This window comes from Myxine glutinosa, chromosome 6, assembly GCF_964187855.1.
Source record: "Myxine glutinosa chromosome 6, kmMyxGlut1.1, whole genome shotgun sequence".
Taxonomy (NCBI): Eukaryota; Metazoa; Chordata; class Myxini; order Myxiniformes; family Myxinidae; genus Myxine; species Myxine glutinosa.
This window is the reverse complement of record NC_136266.1, coordinates 125,637,763-125,654,217: the sequence shown is the minus strand read 5'-3', so window position 1 is coordinate 125,654,217 and position 16,455 is coordinate 125,637,763. Positions and strand designations below refer to the sequence as shown.

At 43.5% G+C, this 16,455-nt stretch overlaps 1 protein-coding gene across 2 annotated transcripts in view; it reads left to right on the top strand.

Moving 5' to 3' along the window:
* Positions 1–16,455, top strand: part of LOC137415335 (V-type proton ATPase 116 kDa subunit a 4-like) — a 142,879-nt gene that overhangs the window by 109,199 nt on the left and 17,225 nt on the right. For both annotated transcript variants that reach the window (XM_078780488.1, XM_078780487.1), the window contains exons 13-17: positions 119–276; positions 5,188–5,281; positions 5,741–5,859; positions 6,881–7,097; positions 13,343–13,450. In XM_078780488.1, coding sequence (XP_078636614.1) covers positions 119–276; positions 5,188–5,281; positions 5,741–5,859; positions 6,881–7,097; positions 13,343–13,450 — 696 coding nt within the window. The remainder of the gene's footprint in view (positions 1–118; positions 277–5,187; positions 5,282–5,740; positions 5,860–6,880; positions 7,098–13,342; positions 13,451–16,455) is intronic.

Sequence of the window (16,455 nt, the reverse complement as noted above, 5' to 3'; positions counted from 1 at the left end):
AATCTTCAACTTCAATATTGTTTATAAAATGTAATATCACGTTGGTTTAATTGAACCTGATCTTGTAAGGTCATCTTTTTTTTTTTTTGCTGTGAACCGTGCTTCATCTAATTTACAGATTTGGAAAATTCTATATTCTGGACGATACATCATCCTCCTCATGGGCATTTTCTCAATATACACCGGCTTCATCTACAACGACTGTTTTTCCAAATCCATCAACATCTTTGGATCATCGTGGAGCATAAAGCCGATGTTTGAACATGGCGGTTGGACGTACGTTGTTTTCTGTGTATGCGTGCGTGCACGCATGTGTGTGTGTCCCGATGTACCATACTGAGTGGTCCTGCCAAAGGAGTGTCTTGGCAACGATAACACTGGGTGGTTTGCCATTGCCTCCCCAACAGTAGTTAGGGCAGGAATTTAGAATTTTAAGGTGCTGATGATAGTTCACCTACTCCTCACAAAAGACACCATGCGTCGTTTAATGTCTACCAACTAATGCTGGCAGATGGGGTGCCCAGGTTAACGTCCATCTGAGGGACGGCACATACATTGATGAATCCCCCTGCATGTGAAACACCAGGACGCCAGTTTATAGCTAGGTCGGCATTCAAACTCAGGCTAGAGACAGCTTTGGATGTGTGTGCATATTTCTAGGCCATCTTGCTAGCGCGCATGTGTATATGTTATGCGCCATCAATGGATTTGCGCTGTCGACCGATCGCGCTGCGCTATCGATGGATCCATCGTTCGCACAGGCATCGTAGATGGCACATTCATCGATCGATCGCGCATAACATCAGCACTCTTGGCATTCGTCACATTCGATCATTAATTTGCCGTCATCGTGATTGTGGTTCCATGTATTAGTTCAACTCGTGATTGTGGTTGACATTGATTTGTGTTCCATATACAACTAATTGTTCCTTCCCTTTGGAAACTCGTTGCTCTTCAATAAGATAATATTAATAATGTGTAACTTTCCTCACATGAGGAAGGGAAGGAACAATTCTGTCTTTCCCTCGCGGTCCCCATGTGCTGTCTTTCCCTCGTGGTCCCCCTGTGCTGTCTTTCCCTTGCGGTCCCCATGTGCTGTCTTTCCCTCGCGGTCCCCATGTGCTGTCTTTCCCTCGTGGTCCCCATGTGCTGTCTTTCCCTCGCGGTCCCCGTGTGCTGTCTTTCCCTTGCGGTCCCCGTGTACTGTCTTTCCCTCACGGTCCCCGTGTGCTGTCTTTCCCTCGTGGTCCCCCTGTGCTGTCTTTCCCTCGCTGTCCCCGTGTGCTGTCTTTCCCTCGCGGTCCCCGTGTGCTGTCTTTCCCTCATGGTCCCCGTGTGCTGTCTTTCCCTCGCGGTCCCCGTGTGCTGTCTTTCCCTTGCGGTCCCCATGTGCTGTCTTTCCCTCGCGGTCCCCATGTGCTGTCTTTCCCTCGCGGTCCCCGTGTGCTGTCTTTCCCTTGTGGTCCCCGTGTACTGTCTTTCCCTTGTGGTCCCCGTGTACTGTCTTTCCCTCACGGTCCCCGTGTGCTGTCTTTCCCTCGTGGTCCCCGTGTGCTGTCTTTCCCTCGTGGTCCCCCTGTGCTGTCTTTCCCTCGCGGTCCCCGTGTGCTGTCTTTCCCTTGCGGTCCCCGTGTGCTGTCTTTCCCTCGTGGTCCCCCTGTGCTGTCTTTCCCTCGCGGTCCCCGTGTGCTGTCTTTCCCTCGCGGTCCCCGTGTGCTGTCTTTCCCTCGCGGTCCCTGTGTGCTGTCTTTCCCTCGCGGTCCCCGTGTGCTGTCTTTCCCTCGCGGTCCCCGTGTGCTGTCTTTCCCTCGCGGTCCCCATGTGCTGTCTTTCCCTCGTGGTCCCCCTGTACTGTCTTTCCCTCGTGGTTCCCGTGTGCTGTCTTTCCCTTGCGGTCCCCCTGTGCTGTCTTTCCCTCGTGGTCCCCGTGTGCCGTCTTTCCCTCGCGGTCCCCGTGTGCTGTCTTTCCCTCGCGGTCCCCGTGTACTGTCTTTCCCTCGCGGTCCCCGTGTGCTGTCTTTCCCTCATGGTCCCCGTGTGCTGTCTTTCCCTCGTGGTCCCCCTGTGCTGTCTTTCCCTCATGGTCCCCCTGTGCTGTCTTTCCCTCAAGGTCCCCCTGTACTGTCTTTCCCTCACGGTCCCCGTGTGCTGTCTTTCCCTCGCGGTCCCCCTGTACTGTCTTTCCCTCGCAGTCCCCCTGTGCTGTCTTTCCCTCGTGGTCCCCCTGTGCTGTCTTTCCCTCGCGGTCCCCCTGTGCTGTCTTTCCCTCGTGGTTGTCGGCTCTTTCACGAGCCTCGATTCAGTATACAAAAAAAAAAAAAAAAAAAAATTGGTTGTATATGCAACACAAATCAACATCAACCACAATCACGAGCTGAAGTAATACATGGGAAAACATGGAAATACCGCAATGTACCCGGAGAAATACCTTTGCGATCACATTGGGGATTCGGCACACGGATGTTGAAATCGGCTCGGAAGGCGCGTTGGTAAAAACCAAAGCGAAACTCTGTTAATTCATTTAATATGCCTTTCAACATTCTATCATTTTATAATCGTTTCGATATAAAATGTCTTTCCAATACGCTACTTACTAAACACCATTTATATATGACTTAAACGTTCTTTTTGTCACTAATGTAATGAAAAGATAAGGGGGAGAAATTAAACACGCTGCCCAGATGACGGCAAATTAATGATCGAATGTGACGAATGCCAAGAGTGGTAATGTTATGTGCGATCGATCGATGCCTGCGCCATCTACCGACGCTGCGCGAAAGATGGATCTATTGATAGCGCAGAGCGATCGGTCGATAGCCCAAATCCATCGATGCCTCATAACATATATCTATATACAGTGCATTCAGAAAGTATTCAGACCCCTTCACTTTTTTCACATTTTGTTATGTTGCAGCCTTATGCTGAAATCGTTTAAATTCATTTTTTCGCTCATCAATCTACACTCAATACCCCAAAATGACAAAGACAAAACAGGATTTTAGAAAGTTTTGCAAATTTATTAAAAAGAAAAAAAACTGAAATATCACATTTACATAAGTATTCATACCCTTTGCTATGACGCTTGAAATTTAGCTCAGGTGCCTCCCATTTCTCTTGGTCGTCTTTGAGATGTTTCTGCACCTTGATTGGAGTCCACCTGTCGTAAATTCAATTGATTGGACATGATTTGGAAAGGCACACACCTGTCCATATAAGGTCTCACAGCTGACAATGCATATCAGAGCAAAAACCAAGCCATGATTTCGAAGGAATTGTCTGCAGAGCTCAGAGACAGGATTGTGTCGAGGCACAGATCTGGGGGAGCCTACAAAAAAATTTCTGCTGCATTGAAGGTTCCCAAGAGCACAGTGGCCTCGATAATTCTTAAATGGAAGAAGTTTGGAACAACCAGGACTCTTCCTTGAGCTGGTCGCCCGGCCAAACTGAGCAATCGGGGGAGAAGGGCCTGGGTAAGAGAGATGACCCAGAACCCGACGGTCACTCTAGCTGAGCTCCAGAGATCCTGTGTAGAGATTGGAGAAACTTCCAGATAGACAACCATCACTGCAACACTCCACCGATCTGGGCTTTATGGTAGAGTGGCCAGACGGAAGCCTCTCCTCAGTGAAATACACATGAAAGCCTGCCCGGAGTTGCCAAAAAAGCACCTAAAGGACTCGCAGACTGCGAGAAACAAGATTCTGTGGTCTGATGAAACAAAGATTGCACTGTTTGGCTGAACCATGAGTGGTGAACCATTATTAAGGTATCCCATCCAGCTGTGCTGTACCTTAATGGCAGCGATAAGCACCGCCTGCCACACGGTACATTATCTCTGGTATCCACTCATTATATGGATCTTATAATTAATGAAATTATAAACTTATATATATATATATATATATATATATATATATATATATATATATATATATATATATATATATACTAGCTGAATGCACCTGGCGTTGCCCGGGTTCTTTTTGAATGAATCACATACGTGCTATATAGTGAATATTGGGATGTGGTGTCAGGCTGTGCTGCTGCTGGCCCACAGACAAAGGTATCCTCCATGAGTCCAATACCTCCATAGCTTTTCAATATCCAACATGTCTCAAAACCCCTGCCAGGAAATACTCACCCAGCTGGGCAGTGCTGCCGCTGGTGTGTGTGGAGTGCGTGTTAGGCGGCAGTATTCCTAGCACATTTGGCAAGCACGCATGAATGGAGTTCTCTTTTTAATTTGTTCAAATTATAAACCGGGATTATGTGCTGCTGTGACTTCATGACCAAGGTGATGAATTCTGCCCTTTAGCAAAGGTAAAGCTGGCTGTTCATCCTCCTTTAAATTTTGTGTAAATCTCCAAAGTTTTCACAAATTATGGGCCTCCAGATTTTAATTGCTATTCCTCGTCTCATTTTTTGATTTTTGGGGAGGGGATGATGTCTCATCAAAACACCAAATCCTGTTGTAAAACGTTTGGAAAACCGAAACGAGCCCATATCAGCCACGTGTGTTTCACATGTGAGGAAAAGCTCGTTTAACAATGCCTCTGTGGTGCTGCTTGCATTGAGCTTTCCTTTCTCTGGGAAGAAAAGAGAGGAAGGCGGGCGGGGTCAGGTATATTTATTTGGCGAGACCCACAATTTCATCGTTTGTCGGGCCGACGATGCCATCTGTTCCGTGATGAGTGTCAGCTAATCTTGTCTGGGGTTTGTCCTCCTTTTGACTTGGAAATTTTGCTTCTCAGTGTGTGCGTGTGTGCGCTTATTGTTGTGCTATTTTCACAGAGCCCTGTCTGTGGAATTCAATTGGTTCGTGCTGCCGGGCTACGCTTCTTCCTTTCCCAACGAAACACGACAAGCAAACCGATTTCTTTCCTTAAACCATGACCGTTTCTCTCTCTCATTCAAGCTTTAGTGCAATCATGTAGCCATTGACCTTTTTGCTTTCCATGCTGAATTTGTCAGCTCCCCCACACCCCCTCTCGTCTTGGTGCCGTGATGCCTCTTTCATCACCCTTTAGTCACTGCAGCTTGATGTATCGGTGGTTCTGCTCTAATGCAAACCAATTTCTCAGGGAGCAGGCGTAGTGAAAGTTCGAGATTTTAATCGATCTTCAAGATGAATACAGCTTTTGGTTCTGGAGCGCTAGACCTTCTATTCATCAACTGCTGTCTTTCCAGAGAGGCGAAGCTACTACGGGAACCAGTTTTGCAGCTTGATCCCAATGTTTCTGGGGTGTATTCAGGAATTCCGTATCCATTTGGAATTGACCCGGTAAGCTATTTATCCAAGACATTTTAAAATTTGTTTGCCACCCCTGGCTTCATGTAAATTCTGATCTGGAACCCTGGATGTGTGTGTGTGTGTGTGTGTGTGTGTGTGTGTGTGTGTGTGTGTGTGTGTGTGTGTGTGTGTGTGTGTGTGTGTGTGTGTGTGTGTGTGTGTGTGTGTGTGTGTGTGTGTGTGTGTGTGTGTGTGTGTATATATATAATATGTGTGTGTATGTATACATGTGTATGTGTGTGTATGTATGTATGTGTATATATATATATATATATATATATATATATATATGTGGTTGTTAAATGACCATCAACCTGTATTAAAGCAGTTATGCATGGAGTCCACACCAAAAACAGTGGATCGAGGAGCTAAAACTCCAACAAAGCTTGAAATGCTACCAATGACAATGGTGATTGAAACAATTACTTAAGTTTGTAATTTATTTTTCAGATATGGAATCTTGCATTGAACAAGCTCAGTTTCCTGAATTCCTACAAAATGAAGACATCCATTATTCTCGGAGTTCTCCATATGCTCTTTGCTGTCACATTGAGCGTTTTTAATCATCTGTTAGTGTTTTCATTTTTATTTTTTCTCAACAAGCATAATTGTTACTTGCAAAATGAAAGATTTTTCAAGTATATTAGTTGGTCTTCTGCGTTTATTGTCTGTCTGTCTGTCTGTTTGGCTGTTTGTCTGTCAATTGCCTACAGGTGACAATTTTAAACAGATCTTCACGATCGGTGAAGATGGTAGAGTTCGTCATAAGGAAGAACCCTATTGATGAGATTAATGGTCAAAGGTCTTGAAGTCAATTTTCTAAAATTGTCATTTTTCATCTGATTGACTTGAAAATTGAACAGCATTTGCATATTGTCACTAAATTGGGAAACCAACTTTTTGAGGTCAAAAGGTCAACTCAAGGTCAAACTTCCAAAATCATCTATTTTCATCTGAAAAATCATCACTTTTTATTATCTGATTGACTTGAAAATTAAACAGCAATTACATAGTGCATCACTGAATTGGGAAAGCAACTATTTAGAGGTCAAAAGGTCAAAGGTCAACTCAAGGTCAAACTTCTAAAATCATCATTTTCATCGGGAAACAATCGTCAATTTTCATCCGATTAACCTGAAAATGAAACGGCAATTACATTGTACATCACGAAATTGAAAAACAAATTATTTTGGGGTCCAAAGGTCAACTCAAGGTCAAACTTCTAATATCAATTTTCACCTGAAAAATCATCAATTTTAATCCGATTGACCCGAGCTTTGATTGAGATCGTCAATTTTAATCTTAATGAAATGGACAATTTGATGTCTCCATGGCAGCTTTTTACTTTGGGGAAGGGTGGATTTTGCAAGTATCGTGCGCTGCAAGATGTCTTCTTGTTTTTGTATTCATTATCCTCAAACAATTTGATTTCACAAGGAAAACTTTTTATTTGTATACAACAGTGGATCGAGGGTTCGATCGAGGGTTGATAGTGCGATAGGCAAAGATGTATTGTATATAGCTTCTTCATTGCATTCACCGGTATGACTCATTCGTGTAGATCAACGATAAATCATTCTTCTTTTGCAGACACTTCAATGAGCCAGAAAACATCCTCCTGGACTTTATCCCACGAATCCTTTTTCTATTGTCCACATTTGGTTACTTGGTTGGCACGGTTGTCTACAAATGGTGTGTGTTTACGGTGGCTACGTCACACTTTGCACCCAGTCTGCTGGTCCATTTTGTCGATATGATGCGGTTTGGGAAGGTTGAGGAAAATTCGAGGCAGCTGTATGTCCATCAGGTACTCACTTTTCGATGTACAATGTTAATAATAATAATAATAATGCATTTATTTTATATAGCGCTTTTCAGGAAGCCCAAAGACGCTTTGACAGAGTGCAAAACATAATGCATAGCAAAACATAAAAACAATTGCAAAAAAAGAAGAATCAATAGGGAAATATTCAAAGCACAAAGGAGGGAGAAGGAGAGGAGATAGTCAGGGGTTAGATGCTGTGGGTTAAATGTTGAATGCAGTGTTGAACAGGTGGGTCTTGAGTGATGTTTTGAATGTCGTGAGTGAGGAGGAGTCTCTGATGGTGTGAGGTAGCGAGTTCCAGAGGGTGGGAGCAGCGATGGAGAAGGCCCTGTGCCCCCAGGATCTAAATTTGGTCCGGATGGGGGGGGGGGGGGGGTCAGGAGGTTGGTACCAGCAGAGCGGAGGTTGCGGGTGGGAGTGTGTCTGGAGAGGTCAGCCAGGTAGGATGGGGCCAGGTTATGGAGGGCTTTGTAGGTCAAGAGGAGGATTTTGTACTGGATTCTCTGGGAGATGGGGAGCCAGTGAAGCTTGTAAAGGACGGGGGTGATGTGGTCACGGGTCCGGGAATGGGTGAGTAGACGGGCAGCGGAGTTCTGAATGTATTGGAGTTTATTGGTGATTGTTGAGGGTGAACCATAAAGGAGGCTATTGCAGTAGTCCAGACGGGAAGTGATGAAGGCGTGGATGAGGGTTTCTGCAGCCACGGAGGAGAGGGATGGACGGAGACGGGCGATGTTTTTCAGGTGAAAGAAGGCTGTCTTTGTGATCTGTTTAGTGTATTTGTCGAAGGAGAGGGTTTGGTCAAAGATGATGCCAAGATTCCGGATGTGAGGGGAGGTGGATACTGGGAAACCGTCGATGTTGAGGGCAAAGTTATGGGTGGACTTGGTGAGCGTTTTTGGGCCAATGATGATTATTTCAGATTTATCACAGTTAAGTTTGAGGAAGTTGATTTGAAGCCAGGATTTTATTTCAGTGATGCAGTTTGTCAGGATAGAGTGGGTGGCGGTGGAGATGGACTTGGTGGATGTCATCGGCGAAGCAGTGGAATTGGAGACCATGACGGCGGATTAAGTGACCGAGGGGGGACAGGTAAAGGATGAAGAGGAGGGGGCCAAGAACTGAACCTTGGGGGACACCTTGGGGGAGGGGAGCAGTGGGGGATTTGCAGTTATTGATGGAGATGAACTGACGTCTGTCAGAGAGGTATGATTTAATCCAAGAGAGGGCAGTGCCGGTAATGTTAAAGGTGGTTTCAAGTCGGGTGAGGAGGATGGTGTGATCGATGGTGTCAAAGGCGGCGCTGAGGTCGAGGAGGATGAGAATGTTGAGGTTGCCAGCGTCAGAGGAGAGGAGAAGGTCGTTGGTGATTTTGAGGAGAGCAGTTTCAGTACTGTGGTTGGAGCGGAATCCGGATTGGAATGTTTCATACAGGTTATTGGCAGAGAGGTGATGTTTGAGTTGAGTGGCTACAGCGCGTTCCAAAACCTTTGACAGAAAGGGTAGGTTGGAGATGGGTCTGAAGTTATTTAGGGTGTCAGGGTTTAGTCCAGGTTTTTTCAGAATGGGGGTAACAGCAGCAATTTTGAGGGATGGTGGGACGATGCCTGTAGACAGGGAGGAGTTTATTGTTGCAATGATAAGTGGAGAGAGAGCAGGAAGGGAGGCCTTGACAAAGCTGGAGGGGATGGGGTCAAGAGTGCAGGTGGCAGTTTTCATTCCGATGAGGAGTTCAGAGAGGTCAGTAGGGGAGACTGGGGAGAATTGAGACAGGGGATGGCAGGATAAGGGGGGGCAGGTGGTTTGAGGGGGAGCGGGTGCGGCAGTGGTCAAGCTGTTGTAGATGTTTTCAATTTTGCGTTGGAAGAATGAAAGGAAGGAGATGCAGTTGTCTATTGTGAATGACTGGGTGGTGGTGTTCAGGGGGCTGAGGAGTTTGTTTATTGTAGAGAAGAGTGCTTTTGGGTTTCCGGAGCCAGTGGATAATTTGAGAGTAGTAGGCGGAGCAGGCGCGGGAGAGGGCATCTTTATAGTGTTGTATGTGGTCCTTGTAGGCCTGGGAGTGAACTGTGAGACCTGTTTTATTGCGGAGTCTTTCAAGTTGGCGAGCACGAGTTTTCATCAGGCGGAGTTCAGGGGTAAACCAGGGAGCAGAATGGGTGAAAGAAACTGTTTTGGTTTTTATAGGCGCAAGTTGGTCAAGGCAGGAGGAGAGAGTGTGGTTGTAGTAGTCAGTGAGGTCAGAAGGGGTGTGGAGGTCAACGAAGGGAGACGTGGACATTTTTTCAGAGAGGGTCGATGAGAATGAGGTAGGTGAAAGAGCGTTTAGCTTACGGAAGTTGATAGTGCGATAATGCCTTGGTGCTGGGGTGGGGATGTTGATGGTCAGAGTGATGACTAGGTGGTCAGAGAGAGTGAGGTCGGAGCCAGAGAGATGGTGCAAAATTAGTCCAGTAGAGCAGACAAGGTCCAAAATGTGACCACGGTTATGGGTAGGAAAGTTGACATGTTGAGTGAGGTTAAAGCAGGTGAGTAAATCAGTGAAGTCAGTGGTTAGTGTGGAGTCAGTGGAGTCCATGTGGATATTGAAATCACCAAGGAGGAGGATTGAGGGGGAGAGGGAACATAGCTGGGTCAGAAAGTAGGAGAAGTCAGACAGGAATGATAGGTGTGGTTTGGGAGGGCGGTAGACAACAGCCATGACTGACTGTGTGTGACCAGAGAGTTTAAAAGCCAGGTGTTCAAATGATGGAGCAGATGAGATGGAGATGAGGTTGGTCTTGATGTCTTGTCGGTGAATAACGGCAATTCCACCACCTCGGCCCTCCGAGCGTGGTTTATTGATGTAAGAATATCCATTGGGTGTGGTGAGGTTGAGCGTGTTGTAGTCCAGTGGTTGTTGCCAGGTCTCAGTGAGACAGAGAAAGTCCAGTTTATTTTCCAGGATGTAGTCGTTCAGGATGAGGCATTTGTTGTTGAGGGACCGGGTATTGAACATGTTGGCCCTTTATCTGGATTTCCACTGTAATTGCTGATACTGATACACACATAATAGTGCTTATGTTTTGGGGTTTGACAGACATTAGGTTTTTTTACTACTGTTCAAATAAATATTTAACCATGTGAAAAAAAAGTACTTGTGATTTTTGTGGTCACACACAAAGGTGAGGTAACTAATTTCGTAAATCTCAACCCCTCCGTGACATGGGCACGTATTCATTATTTGATTAAATCTGAGCTCTGACCGCAAGCTGCTTTTACTGCTCCGCGATTGGAAGTCTTGTGAGGTTATTTTTATGTGTTTTGAGAGTTATTTCCTGTGATCTAGGTTCTGCAAGACATTTGTCTGTTTGCTGTTGATAATAAAAATCGAATTTTGGCCTAGCCTTTTGAAAGCTCTCTGGGTTCAATATGCTGTATTTTTATTTATTTATCTGTAAATGTTTACATTTGAGTCCGTTTGTTTTTATTTTCGTTTGTTTGTTTGCCTCTATCTGCACATAATGTGCTAACATAGGCTACAGACGCCATCTAGTAGTAGCTGGTATTATAGGTTATCTTTATTTTTAACCGAGTACCTCTAATAAAGTACATACAATTAGAATGTGTGTCTATGAAGTACGTACTATTACAATGTGAGTTAGTATAAAGGATGTACTATTAGGAATGTGAGTGCATCTATAAAGTACGTACTATTAGAACGTGCATACATCTACAGTGGCCTGCAAAAGTATTCACACCTTGCAAAGTTTCCTGAATTAGAATTTTTGCAAAGAATTTTGATGCCACCTGAGCTTATTTTATGATGCTTTCAAATCAAATTTAATATAGTCTTCACAAACTACAATTACAAAGCTAAAAAAAAAGATAAAATGTGAGTAAGTTATATTAACAGAGAAAATCAGATGATTCTCGGTTGCATTAGTATTCAACCCCTTTGCCTAATTAACCTTAAATCATTTCAGGGGCAAACGAATTGTTTGAAAAGTTACAAAACAAGTGTAATAGGTTTCACCTCTATGTAATCAATGATTTACCTTAAAAATTAATCTCCTCAACTTATATAAGGAGTTTTACGGTACAATTCGGTCAACGAGCTTTCCAAGTACGGTAAGTCAGACATAAAGTCGTTGAGAAGCACCGTTCAAGAGAGAGTTGTAAAAATATTTCAAAGTCACTCGTTATCTTTTTGAGTATGGTGAAATCCATCATTAAAAAGTGGAAGATGTATCATACCACCCTGACTCTGTCCAGAAAGGGTCTCCCATCCAAACCCAGCAGCCGGCAAGCATGAAACTGGTTCAGGGCTTAACTGTAAATCCATCAATGACTTTGAAAGATCTTCAAGTCTCTATGTCTGAGATGGGGGTCAAGTTCATCAATCAACAATATTCCATTTCTTTCACACAGCTGGACACCATGGAGAGGTGGCAAGAAAGAAGCCATTACTGAAAAAGGTGCATCTAAAAGCTCATATGGAGTTCACAAAAAAGTTTCTTGATGATATTGCAGGCATGTCAAGAAAAGTTTTACGTTGAAACGAGACAAAAATTGGAACTTTTTGGTCTACAATCCAAAGCGTTACATATGGCGCAAGCCTAACAATGCACATCGCCCAGTCAACACCATCCCGACTGTCAAGCATGGTGGTGGCAGCATCATGTTATGGGGCTGCTTTTCATCAGCAGGGACTGCAAAGCTTGCCAAGCTATAAGGGACAATGGATGATGTAAAGTACATGACAATCCTGGATGAAAACCTGGTTGAGTCAGCCAGGAATCTGAAACTGGGTCGGAGATTCACATTTCAGCAGGACAATGATCCAAGCACAAAACTAAAGCCACATTGGAGTGGCTAAATAAGAATAAAATTAATGTTCTTGAGTGGCCCAGTCAAAGTCATGAGTTGAAGCCAATTGAACATTTATGGTGAGATTTTAAGATTGCAGTCCATCGACGATCTCCATCAAACTTGGCAGAACTAGAGCAATTATTTTCACCTGAAGAATGGGCAAAGATTTCACCGTCTCATTGCGCAATAAGACTCGTAGGTCATTGCTGGAAAAGGTGCTTCCACTAAGTATTGACCTAAGGGGCTGAATACTTGTGCAACCAGCAAATTTTGCTTTGTACATGTTTTTTGCCAGTGTCTCTGACATGTAACCTCTTTCAACTATAATAATGTTTAGTTTGATCTTTTCAGTTTTGAATACAAAAGTTAATTTGGAGAAATTGTTATTGCATAATTCGTAATTCATCTAAATGTAGTATTATTTATCAGGGATGAATACTTTTTTTTACTTTTGAATACTTTTACTTTGATGAATACTTTTGCAGGCCACGAAAGTATGGAATGTGACTGTCTATAAAACCTATACTATAAAAGGAGCCTTGTTTGTCTGTTTGTCATGTTATAACTTGAGAACGGATTAACGGATTTCAATAAATCCAACTACTGTGGATTCGGGTAACTCCCGGGAGTGTCTTTGATCCAAAAAAAAAAAGAATTTTTCATATTTTTATGGGTACATGGACACGCCGGTCAAAACTGCAAATGCCAACACGTTTGGTTATCCCTGCATGTTATCCCAACACTTTTGGTTATCCCTGCACGTTGCTTATCCCTGCACAGGGAGCAGGATCTCCCAGGAATCCCTTTTTTTTTTTCCTCCATAGATTAGTTATCGCAGCAAAGATTGGTATTTCCGTCAGCGAAGCGATGGGTCTTATATTCTAGTACATATGATTGCAATGTGAATCGACAACGCCAAACAACTCCTGGCGAGGGTGTGTCTGCAATCTTTGGTCGTTCTAACTTTTTAAAAATGATTTTATAGCTTACTGTTTAGCACTATTTTGAATACAGCCAATGTTGGAATTGTTTTTACGTGTTGTGGAACCAGACTAAAGTGCCTATTTGAGCATTTACATATAAATTCACTTCTATAAGTAAATGAGCATGGAAAGGGGTTGGGGAGGTTACTGTACTGCATTGAGACGCTTTCCTTAAAGTGGAACACAAAATGGTAATTGGGGTTAGTGCTCAATATTAATGTGGTTTATTGTGATCTGTACGTGGTTTAAAGAGGGCACCTTTTTCGGTCGATGGGATGGCACCATCTGTTCTGTGATGAGTTGCAGCTAATCTCGGAATGTTACTGTGCATGTTACTGTTGTAAATACAAGTATAATAATTCCTCTTGCGATTCTTTGTACGCGTGTTCCCAGCAAGCAACGCAGATTTGCCTGCTGGCTGTTGCTGCAATTTCGACAGTGTGGATGCTGCTTCTCAGGCCCTTTGCATTATGGGCAAAGCACCAGAGAACTCGACATCTGGTAAGGCTGAGCGATTGCCACATTGATAACACCAATATGGTTCATATGATGCTTATTCTCAAAACGTCTTCTCGTATTCTTACCATGGTGAACACAACTCAAATTCTCAGCATCCGTGACCTGTTTGCTTCCAAGGTGAAATCCCTCAGATGGGATGAATTTGAATATCTAAATTTTCAAGGGCTTTCACTTTGTTGATTGGAATATATATATATATATATATATATATATATATATATATATATATATATATATATATATATATTATACTGCCGGACCCCGTGTATTCGCGGACCCCAAGTATTCGCATTGATAAAATGTGACCTGCTTATATATTTGCGGCCCTGTGCTTCTCATATTCACGATTTTTACAGGTGCAAAAAACCATATCTTCCACAAGCATAAAACAGTTCTAAAATGTATCTTCCACCAGCCACATATAAAGCAGCTGGATGTACACAAAAAACGTCTTCTCCGAGCCGCGAGCTTGACCTGCTTCTATATTCATGGCCCTGTGCTTTTCGTGGGTGCATAAATATTTTTTTGAGCTGCATGGCATGTCCCACCATTCACATTGTAAACCTATCTGCGTGGCATGTCCCACCATTCGTGCTCCAAAGATGCTCTACCATATCACCCACCACCAGTTACACAATTGAAACACTTCACTGCGTCTATTACCAGCTGCTGAATACATCATCGCCCACGAGTTACACAATTGAAATTATTCACTGCATCTACCACTTGTTGTGCAAGAAAGTATCACCCACCAACATCCCCCACAAACAATGGGCAGAATACTCACTGCTCCCACAGCTACCCACAATTCCCATATGACTACTTATGCCCACTGTGTGCTGGGTCTCAGTCATTCTTCTGGAGAGTTGTCAACTGCCAAGAGGCAGAAGAAAGTGATGAGCTTGAGCAACAAAGTGGAGCTGCTGGACCGGCTTTTGAGAGGAGATATCACGGCCTCTGTCGGCAAACTGTATGGAATGAACAATTCCACCATAGGCTGCATACGGAAGAACAAGAAGGCAATCGAATAACGTGTTGCAGCGAATGCTGTACCAAGCACCAAAGTGGTCACCCAAGTCTGGAACATCCACAAAGAAAGGATTGAGAAGGATCTCAACATATGGATGGAGGACAACTCGAAGAAGAACATGTCTTTAAGTGTACCTCTCATTTGCACAAAGGCGAGACATATATACAGTCAAGTGAAAAAGTAAGTACACCCCATGTAAAGTTTTCACTATTTCAACATACAGCTATTTGATCTTCATTTCAACAATATTGATAGATAAAGGTGATATAATATAACAAATATCATGAACATTTACATTTTGTAGTCCATTGTATAATTTAAATAAACATGAATACAAATTTCGCATGTGGAAAAAGTAAGTACACCCCTACATTTATCACAACTTCAAATACCTAAAATTAGAATCAGGTGCACCAGCTCAGGTGCAAATGATTAGAACATCGTTAGAGAGGATCTTGGATGAACCTGTCATATTTAAACCTCAGACATTTAGTTTGGTTTGCTCTTTGTTGTTGAAGTGTGCGGTGTCACCATGCCTAGATCAAAAGAGCTCTCTGGGGCCTTCAGAAAGAAGGTTATAGATGCCTACGAGTCTGGGAAGGGATTTAAAAAGATCTCCAAACAATTTGAAATCAATCATTCGACTGTCCGGAAGATCATCGACAAGTGGAGAAGATTCCAAACAACTGCCAAACTTGTTCAGGCCTGGCCGCCCCAGCAAGTTCAGCCCGAGAGCAGACCGCAAGATGCTGAAAGAAGTCTCTAAGAACCCCAGAATGTCATCACGGGACCTACAGGTAGCTCGTGCCACTGTTGATGTCAAAGTGCACGAGTCTACCATTAGAAAGAGGCTGCACAAATTTGATCTACATTGGAGGTGTGCCGGGAGGAAACCTTTGCTGTCCAGAAAGAACATCAGGTCAAGACGAAAGTTTGCCAATGAACACCTAGGCAAAGACCAGCACTTCTGGAACAATGTGCTCTGGACAGATGAGTCAAAGGTAGAGCTATTTGGCCACAGTACCAGAAGACATGTTTGGCGAAAACCAAAGACAGCATTTGACCACAAGAACCTGATACCAACTGGAAAGCATGGTGGTGGAAATATTATGGTTTGGGGGCAGCTTTGCTGCATCAGGGCCTGGGCAGCTCACCTTCATAGAATCCACTATGAATTATTCATTGTACCAGAGGGTGCTTGAGGATAATGTGAGGCCATCTGTCGGAAAGTTGAAGCTCAACCGAAGGTGGACCTTGCAACATGACAATGACCCTACACATACCAGTAAATCCACCAAGGAATGGCTGAAAAGAAAGAAATGGAGGGTTCTGGAATGGCCAAGTCAAAGCCCGGATCTAAATCCCATCGAGATGTTGTGGGGGGATTTGAAACTAGCTGTGCATGCAAGAAACCCCTCAAACATCACACAGCTGAAATAATTCTGCATTGAGTGTGCAAAAATTTCTCCCAGTCGATGTCAGAGATTGGTAGACAGTTATAAGAAATGCCTACTTGAGGTTATTTCTGCCAAAGGGGGCAATACCACCTGTTAGAGCCAAGGGTGTACTTACTTTTTCCACATGCGAAATTTGCATTTATGTTTCTTTAAATTATACAATGGACTAAAAAATGTAAATGTTTCATGATATTTGTTGTATTATATCACCTTTATCTATCAATATAGTTGAAATGAAGATCAAATAGCTGTATGTTGAAATATGTTGAAAAAGTCAAAACTTTCCATGGGGTGTACTTACTTTTTCACGTGACTGTATATATATATATATATATATATATATATATATATATATATATATATATATATATATATATATATATATATATATGCATATTTGGCTGGTGCGGGTAGTGCTCGCACGCGTGATGTGGGTGTGGCTATGAGTGATGCATTGAGCGATGCGGATATGAGCAACCCAGTCCACTCCAAGCGAGCAA